The 9,742-nt window shown below is 43.7% G+C and overlaps 1 protein-coding gene across 2 annotated transcripts; it reads right to left on the bottom strand.

Annotated features, from left to right (window-relative positions):
• Nucleotides 1-1,652: 1,652 nt before the first annotated feature.
• On the bottom strand, nt 1,653-8,278 carry LOC101106528 (T cell receptor delta constant). Of its 2 annotated transcripts, none has more exons than XM_042252991.1 (5): nt 8,126-8,278; nt 5,132-5,410; nt 4,475-4,549; nt 3,994-4,107; nt 1,653-2,588 (listed from the first exon to the last, which is right to left on the bottom strand). In XM_042252991.1, the coding sequence occupies exons 1-4, from the start codon at nt 8,187-8,189 to the stop codon at nt 3,995-3,997; spliced, it is 531 nt and encodes a 176-aa protein (XP_042108925.1). In that variant the 5' UTR covers nt 8,190-8,278; the 3' UTR covers nt 1,653-2,588; nt 3,994. The 2 variants fall into 2 exon arrangements, with proteins under 2 accessions (XP_042108925.1, XP_042108926.1); XM_042252992.1 differs by having other exon boundaries at nt 1,653-2,605.
• Between the last annotated feature and the right edge of the window lie 1,464 nt (nt 8,279-9,742).

Consider the following 9,742-nt stretch of genomic DNA (forward strand, 5'->3'; position numbering starts at 1 on the left):
AATACAGCTATTGGAGTTATTACGTGTAATCTTAGAAATAGTAGAAGTCTTGGTGGTGGTGGTTGAGTTGCTAAGTTGTGTCGGACTCTTTTGTGACCCCATGGATTGTGGCCCACCAGACTCCTTCATCCATGGAATTCTCCAGGCAAGAATACTGGAGTGGGTTGCCATCTGACCATGGAATTCTCCAGGCAAGAATACTGGAGTGGGTTGCCATTTCTTCTCCAGGGGACTTCCTGACCCAGGGATTGAACCCGTCTCCTGCATTGCAGGCAGATTGTTTATGGCTGAGCCACTAGGGAAGCCCTGGTAGAAGCGTTAGATGTTATTTTACAGGAAAAGCCCAGAGAAGTGAGGGACAATCAGAAGATCACTGGGCTGGTTAATGACTGAGCCAAGGTTCCCCATGCAGCTGTGCCCTAGGAGGCTGTAGCAGTAGGCAGCTTGGGCAGCAGTTTGTCTGGGCTGGAGCACAGGCAAGTGGAGAGTAGTTACTATAGAGAGGGAAGGAAAGAACGTGGGTGAGGGAGCCAGAGTTTTAGGCAAATGACTCAGCCTCTGGGGCTTCTGTCCTGCCACCTACTAAGTGTGTGTAATACTCCTCTGTAAACTCCTTTCGGGTCCTTGTGGGACTTGAGATTCTGCATGTGAAAGCTCTGGAAACCTATAATCCATGGTAGCAAGGTTCCCACACCTGAAGGCAGCCACAGTCCCCTCTGGCTCCAGCCTTAAGTCTTTTCTGGAGGGTCCTTTTGGTGGAAGAAATTCATAGTCCTATAAAATGCTCGGTTGCCTTTTGCTGATGATCAAAGTGGTCCAGTGGGTGGGCTCATTCATAAGCTAAGTGCAGGACTGTTTGAACTTGGAGTTGGCACCCCTGATAACTTGGTTCTGCTCCCAGAAATATCCCTGCCCCACTGAATGACTTCGGACAAGGTACACAACTTTTTGAGGGGCATTTTTTTTTTCCATCTGCAAAATGAGTCTATGATCTTTTAGTTTTTAGCAACTTCAGAGAAATATTCTAAGAATGGCCCAAGGTAACAGATGCACATATTTTGGAAACAGGCATTCTTGATGCCCATGAGGTGAAGATGTGTGCAATCTTCTAGTGGTTTTTCCCAGGATAGACCTGGCTTATCCATCTAGATTGTCCTAAACTCACTGACTCAGAATGCAGCTGCCTGTTTTCTTTGGTTTGGGGTGTGAGGGAAGGAAAGAACATGTGTGAGGGAGCCAAAGTTTCAGGCACCTGATGTGGCAGTCTGCAGATGGTAAAGGCCGGGAAGTGGTGGGTGAGCCTTGCTCTTTCACTTGTAACCTCATGTGTCCCCAACTGACACCCCACATAGGTGCTGAGGCACCCACAGTGTTGGGTTTCTAGGCCTCTGCTACCTGTGTTCCTGCAAAGGGATTAAACTGGCCTTGCTGAGGTGAGAGGAACAGAGGGCAGTGGCCACATGCGGGGAGGGGCGCTGCTGTTGCTGTAGCACCCGCGGCAACAACAGCAGGAAACCCAGGGCTGGGCTAGGGGCCCCAGAAGCTGTGGTGTGACCTATGAGCTCAGTTTGGTTTTTGTCTGACTATTAGTGAATTCACAGCCCCCTACTTCCCCCTGCAGTGGTCCACAATAAATAAAGCCAGAAGCAAGGTACATATAATGCACTTTAATAAACGCAACAGAGACAAAGAAGAACGGCAGAAAGCCATCAACACCAAAGATCCAATGCCCTCAGATTCCCCATGCACAGATGGGCGGGCAAGGGGTCAGGAAGACTCTGGTTTTACGGGGAAATACTGGGGACTCACTCCTATCCCTCCCTCCAAAAATACTTGCACAGTGAGTTGCTTGAAAGCAAGACCCATGTCTTACTTATTTTTGCACTCTCAGCACAGTGCCTGGAACTTGCAATAATTCACGTTTGTTAAGTTGAGGAAAGCACATTTCCTCTGCATTTTACTCTGATCTCTGCTAATCGCTCTGAGAGTGTTTAGATGAGACTCTAGAAACCCCATTGCCTACACAGAGAGTATTAGGGAATCAAGTGTTGTTTTGTTTCTCAAGTACTAGGGAAAGCAGAAAGTGCCTTTGTGGACGAGAATGCTAGTTTGGGGAAATCTAGTGCTGGGTTGAGCAGAGGCTTTTATATTTAGGTAGAAGGACACCCGCTCTCCTTTCCCCAGGATCTATTTTGCCTCTTGCAGGATGGAGCTGGGAACCGGATGGATCCCACTTTCTAGTTCTGGAGGCAAAGAAAGTCAAAGAAACAAAAGACCACTTTCAAAGTATGTCAGTCATAGGGGAAAAAATGAGTCCTATATACCTTCATATCTCTTATCCCTTTATAAAGCAGCATATAAAACAGTTGGGGCCATAAGCCCCCACTTCCCAGGACTTTTGTCTTTCATCAGGCTGAAGGATAAGCTGGGTTTGTTGCCTTTAAAGGAAAACCAGTTTGGGGAGCAGCCATTTAAGCAAGGCTGGGATGGGTCAACTTGAATCACCAAAAAGTTGAAAGCCTAGGAGATAGCTTCTCTGTAGGCTTTTGGTTTCTTTCAGGGAATGCAGCCTTCTCATGCCAGTCAGCCTGCAAATGAAGGAAAACTGTCAGAGCTATAGAATCATAGACCTTCAGTGCTGGAAGGAATCGTAGCAGTCATGGGGATGGTCAGTACTTGCTGCAGCTGTACCACTGCAGACATCACTAACCTATCCTGGCACATTTCCCTTCTACACATGGTGATAGTTCAGCTAGTCACCACCAGTTTATCAGTGTTGGCACCAGTCATAAAACCCATCTGCTCTCCTTAGTTATTTTTCACTCCTTTGTATTACAGATGTGATAACCCAGGTCCAACAGGGTGAAGAAAACTGGCTCAGGTATTGTAGTGAGTTAGTGACAAAGTTGGAAGGAAAATCTAGTGCTTCTGATTCCTACTGAGGTCAGAAGGTCCTTTCCATGTAGCCATTTGGCCTATGTCCTTGGGATGGCTGGTAAAACCCTCACCTGTTGGGGAATGACTGAGGATGCTTGCAGGCTAGGTTGGGTAAGTCCAACACACTAAGTCTAGGACTGTTCTTAGATCAGGATCTGGGACTGAGGGGTGTTTGGGGGCACTGGAGAAGGAGCTTTATAGGCAAAGCTAAGTTCTGGTTCAAATTTCATGTCTAAGATACTTAGGCCACCTGATGCGAAGAGCTAATTCATTGGAAAAGACCCTGATGCTGGGAAAGATTGAGGGCAAGAGAAGAAAGCGGCGGCAGAGGATGAGATGGTTAGATAACATCATTGACTCAATGGACATGAGTTTGAGCAAGCTCCAGGAGACAGTGAAGGACAGGGAAGTGGGGAGTGCTGCAGCCCTCGGAGTCTCAAAGAGTCGGACATGACTTAGCGACGGAACAACAATAACAAGATAACCAGAAGAGGGAATGCAAGTAATAGGCAAATAATTCACATCTCATCCTCAATTTGCATGCATCCTGAGTGGTGAGCTGTTCACTAAGAATAGGAGTGCAGGTTCATCCCAAAGATAGGCTGGTCGACACATCGAGTCCTGTGACTAAGGATCAAGAACTGGCATCACCTTTGTCTGGCAAAGACAAGTTCTGCTTCCCTGAATATTCTTCAAGTGAGCCTTTACTGATGGTCTCTCAAAAAGCCCATGGTCCTTTGGCCATATACACAAAAATAGCAATAAAGAAAAAGATTTTTCCTGTTTAGGTCCAGTTTTTCTAGCTCCTCAGTTGGAGGTAAGGATTATTGACTGGTATTACATTATATTACATGAATTTTGAGTCTGGCTTGAAATAAAAGGCCAACAGGAGGCAGAGTGTAATGCTAAGTATCTAGAAAGGCCCCCCTTATTGAATCGTAATATGTCTCTATGTGTTTTTTCCTTTCCCAACGCTTCTTATCAGTCCTAAACTCCTTTCTTCCATGTGTAGCCTAGTTTGGATGGAGTTAGGAATAAGAAGCAGCTAGTTCTTACCTTAAAAGAAAAATAACTTGGCAGTAAAGAGAAAATTGACGGCGACACTCTTGGCAAACAGCATTCGGAGCCCCAGCACCGAGAGGGACATCATGTTCACCTTCCCAGGTTGCACTGCAGATGAACGAGAGTGAAGATGGTTCTCTCACTTAGCAAGAGACTAAATTTCCTGCCAGGTATTGGCTTACAGCACCGACACCAGCCTGCCCCACATCACCATCATTCTTCCTGGTCTGAAGCCCAGCGTGGTGCCAGACAGCCTTCACAGACCTGAAGGTGCTGTTCACAGTTAGCAAAGCAAGCTTTGGGAAAACCCATTCCTATAGTCAGGAAGACTCTGCTTGAAGAGTTGGAGGGAGCCAACTGGACTCAAGTATGGTTTTTGTTTTCTTTTGAAATAGAATAATTTTGGGCCCCATCTGACAATGAGACAGTTTGCTTTAACCTCAATTCTGAAGTTGGCCCTTTGGCTTCAACTAACCTTGGGGCTCATAGCAGGTCGCTGGAACTTGAATTTCTGTGGTGTTTTCAGATTCCGTTGGTTTTGGAGTTGTTTCTGGAACAAACAGTAGTAGTCAGGGTTACAATGACAACTGAGAGGCTCAAGGGCTTTCAGGTTTTAGAACTGGAGGTGACTTTAAGTAAGTAAACTAAGGACCAGAGGAGTGACTTGGTTAAGGTCCTACAGCTACTGACACATGCTTCCTGTCTTGAGGTTTTTTTTCCATTAGGCCATGAAACCAACATCCAGGTATGCCTCTAATTTGTAGGAAGAACTGGGATAATGAACACCAAGATCAGCTGGGTGGCCCTTGGCTGGGGCACTCACACTAGATCAGATCCCACATGAATGTTCAATCCTAGAGTCTTTAGTATGAAGGAGACAGAGTTGGGTGAAGAGGAGAGATGGGGATGAAATAAGATGGATTGCATCCTAGATTCCAGCTCAGAGATGTAACAAGTTTAATTCCTGTTCAAGGATGGGAATTAAGCTTAATTCTTAAATCTGAACCTAAGTCTTATTTCCAGCATGATGCCATATTGAATGTGATCTGTCAAGAGTTTACATCTCCAACTTCTCTTTCCCTCAATTTTTCTTCCCCACAACCCCAGCCCCTTGAGGCCAGATAGGACCTACCTGAAATGTCTTTCTTTGGTTCAAAGTCAGAAGAGTGCCAGGTTTTTTTGTTGTGTTCAACTGAACATGTCACTGAATCGGGATCGTTGTACTGACCAAGCTTGACAGCGCTGTACCTCCCCCCAGGTGAGACGACAATAGCAGGCTCATATTCTATTATTTTCTTGGATGATTGCAGACTTATAGTTACTTCTTTGGGGTAGAACTCCTTCACCAAACAAGCGACGTTTGTCCCATTTTTCATGACAAAAACAGATGGGCTGGCAGCAGGTTGACTTTCTGCAAATATAATCAGTTTATTTTGTGAGATGATTATCCACATGAGGGAGTTGAACAATGCTGTTTCCCTCAGTTTCCCTGGGGCCAAACACCGCAATCCAGACTTTCCTGCATCCTGTTAGTGACCTGAACTTGTTAGCATCTCCATGAAAGGATGACCAAAGGAAGCAGAAATGAAAGGCAGGCAGTTTGACTCCTAGTTAGGAGGTGTGAAGAGATATGACTGGGAGTAGAGTAGACAATGACAAATACAAAGAAGTGTCTAGGTCAACTGAGTTTCAATTATCTATGTTTTATTAGTCGATCCTCTGGACGGTTGAGTTAGGCTAAATATCTATCTGAATCAGTACCTTTATTTAATTTCTGAATATCCTCCATTTTCATTTATTAAAATTTTTTTAAAAAATTGGAGTATAATTGCTTTACAAATTTGTGTTAGTTTCTACTGTACAACAATTTGAACTAGCTATAAGTATACATATATCCCCCTCCCTCTTAGCTTCCCTCTCAACCCTCCTACCCCGACCCGCCCACCATCCCACCCCTCCAGGTCATCACAGAGCACCAAGCTTAAGTTGTGCTGTAGTTGGTTTATTTTAAATGCATGAACCCTTGGAGTGAGATCAAAGCAGAGTCTGGAAATGGCTCCACAGTGTTTCCAACACTCTGTAGTTATTAGTGCTGACATCACTTCAGGGTGCCATTCCTATTTTTTGGGCTGGAAGGGATCTGCTAAAGTTAAGTGGTCCATCTCTCTGCCTTCTGGTGAACTCTTGTTCTCTTGTAAGGGACTACCCTAGAGTTTCTCTTGAGTTTTTAATCAGAGAATAATAACTATCACTCTCAGAAGTCCTTACGAGCATGAAACCAGCTTAAGCCCATTTCTTCTTGTTTTGTTCTAAGAGGATCTGTGGGATATGGGTTACAATAGTTGGGTCTCCTCCTGGCCTTCTCTCCTTTCATGCCTCATCTTGGACAATCATTTATCTGCTACTCTGTGTATGCCTCTTTTTCTTTCCTTAAAATTAGAGGTGTGAGTGTGTAGGGAGGGTGTTGGGGATTTTTCAAAGAGCTCTCCTGGAACCTAAAAGGAGAAAAGCTTCATTGTTTTGTTTCCCGGGCATAGCTGAAGCCACTGATAACCGACACTGATAAGCCCAGCAGTAACGGCTTGGAAACCACACATTCTGCTCAGTCATCTCCCTTCAGAACTGTGGCATTTCTTGCTCACAATACTGATTTGGTGAGATGAATCTGGTTGATTTTCAAGGGAGCTATGAGTTATAGAGAAAGGAAACTAGTCCATTAAAAACCAAAGCCCAGACACTCCTATTCTCTTCATTACTTAAAAATATGATCCAATCCTAGTCTGATTTAGTTGGAAAATTAAGCCTTGCTTGGGATTTAAAAATTTAAATTCAAAGGCAGTTGTTAATAATCACTCTGGGATGGAGAGACCTGGCTTGAATAATTTGAACAATTTGATATAACCAACAAGACAGATGTCTGAAGAAGGTCATACACTCAGGATATTGAGCTCTGAAGCTGTTACTATTTCAGATAGAGCATGATGCATTGGTTGAAAAAACATTTTTCTCAGATCCTCTTTCTAAATTAACGTCTATCTGTTCAAAACAGTTGTTTGAAGGTAAAGGGTTTAACTCATTCTTTAGTATCATGGTAACTAAAAAAAAGGCTATGTGACTGAAACGAACCTTTTAAAAAAAATAGAATGCATTCAATATAGTTGTCACATGTAACCCAGTCTATTTTATATTAGGCCTAAACTTAATATAAATTTAGGTTTTTATAAAACATGTTGTCACATGTAACCCAGTCTATTTTATATTAGGCCTAAACCAAATATAAATTTGAAGTTGTGTAAAATTTGCACTACATTGTAGTCTAAAATTTAAAGATGTAATTGCTTGTCTTTTGAGAATTCCCAATCTTTCTTCTTGGTCCACAAATATCACTACATTTTGGCAATTGTTTCAAAGTGCTATTTGTTTGGGCAATTGTTATTTTCAGACTTTCTTTTTATATGAGTACTATCTAATGCTAAGGTTATGTGCTGGTAAACATCCAAAAAGAAGTGTATACCTTCTCTGAACAGTCTTCCTTAATTTATAAACTTAGAAATCATCTATGTTTTAGGTTCTTATAGAGTACCTTATAGGTTCCCTAAGCACTGAAACATTGATAACAGATATCACTCACAATCCCAAAGATCTCTGCCAAGATGGCCTTTAACTTGAACACTGAAATATAAGTTTGCTGTACCTGATTACTCTCACCAGGTTAACCATCTCTCTCCTAAGTCTTCCAGCTGCAGGACATTTTTCAGGTGGCACAAAGACATACACAGTAGTCAGCTTAGCTAAAGCGATGTGCAAGGATGAAGCAACCACCTGGAGAATTTGGGCCTCTGCCCCTCCTGCATCTGATATTGCAACATATCAGTATAATTCTTCTGCTAGATTTCTCTGTGCTTTCTGGGCTGCTCTTTTCTCAGAAATAATTTTATTTTTTTTAAGTAATAATAGTTACAGAGCTACTTTGCTACTCAGCCTAGTGTCTTTACTGTGCCCCACTCCACATCTGTACCACTCCATCTCCTAGTTATACTTTCTCATGTACCATAAACTGGATGGCAAGCCTAGTCCCAGGAGTCAACTTATCCCTAGAAATGTATGGAAAAAAAAATCAACTTACGGGGCTCCACGAAGAGTTTGGTGCCAGCTCCAAAAAACATCTGCCGGGTGTCCCAGGAGCACATTGCGACACTGCCTGACAAGTAACCAGCCTGGGGCCGGCCCTGGGGCCTGGGCTAGAGCATCTGTGTCCTGCCTCCGCAGCTAGGGCTCTAGCCTAGACAGCCCATGCTCAGAGAGCTACAGAGCTGCACTTGGTGAAATCAGGGGGCTGAGCACACGGAGTCCCAGTTCCCTTTGAAGCTAAGAGTAGTGTAGCTGCTGGGTAAGGAGGTGAGCATGAAACCCCCAGCCCAGGAGCACTGGGGCAGGGGACAGGGCTGAGACAGAGCTGAAGAGGGTGACAGGAGACCAGTAGCTGCCTCCAAGATGGAAGATTTAACACCCGTCAATGGAAGGACTCGCTGAGAACACACTAGCTTGGGAGTAGGAATGGGGCACTGCATATTGACGTTTCTTGCAATGAATGTTAGGCCGAGGAGAGTTTTAGGCACAGCTCTTTTTCTCATATTCCATTTCCCTTCTCTTGGGTCACAATCCCGCTTTTTGATTAGAAACTAATTTCTCCCCCATCACTCAGACTGAGTTTCACAGTAACAACAAATCTACTTTCTAATTCCCTGAGCCCATGGAAAGACTTTCTAAGGACCCGAGGGTTGAACAAGAAATTGGTAGCTGACAGAGGAACCCCGTGGTGCTGCGTATCATGGACACAGGTCAGGGAAACCAAAGCTTGCTTTGGATTGCTTATTTTTGTTTTATAATTTCTCTTGACTCTGGATCCAGATACAAGCTTCAAGAGGACAGAGTAAATCATGTGAAATAGAACTTAAAACCCTAGAGATTACTTTGTCTTATCACCAAAAAATCAAGAGTCCAGGGTTAGAGCTAGGCGAAAGGGAAGGACCATTCTTTGCTGTCAAAACTTTAAGGATTGGGAGCTTGATTTGAAATTCTTAAACCCCCTACCTGAGCCTCATATCATCATATTACACTCAATCACTGCAGGAAGAGAAAACTGGAGAAGCAATTGGGATATCATTGGACAGCACAGGTCAGCATCTCGGCAGAGGGTCTAAGCTTTGGTTTCATCTCTTTCCTTCTTTCTTAGGACTCCCAAAGGCATAGCCTCAGAGATTTGATTCTAACACTGCAGATAACTCTGAATTTCAAGTGGAAATGATTTAAAGGGAAAATGAAACACAATACTTTTTGCTCAGATGCAATTTGCCCAACATCAATCAGATTGCAATCAGTTACAATGTGATTCTGTTTTTCCTCCTTTTCATTGCTCTAGTCTCCCTCTCCTCAAAGATAACAAAACTCACCAAATTCCACTATTTCCTTGGAAGCCCGAGGCAATCAAGAACGCCTGTACGTTTATATTACCCTCTGAGAGGCAGAGACCATGTTGACACTACCAGTCCCTTTCAGGATTGTCAGATTGCCTCCTCATGTTCATGTACATTTCTCCACTTCTTTATTGCCTCTGAAATAAGTAAAATCAGAATCTAACCAATGCCCCATTGGCCTTGGCATTCTGGAAAGCTTCTCAGAAACTGTTGTTCTCGGGAGTGGTTCCAGTGACTAATGGTTGGCAGCTAGCCAAACTACCTGA

Source organism: Ovis aries, chromosome 7, assembly GCF_016772045.2.
Source record: "Ovis aries strain OAR_USU_Benz2616 breed Rambouillet chromosome 7, ARS-UI_Ramb_v3.0, whole genome shotgun sequence".
Classification (NCBI taxonomy): Eukaryota; Metazoa; Chordata; class Mammalia; order Artiodactyla; family Bovidae; genus Ovis; species Ovis aries.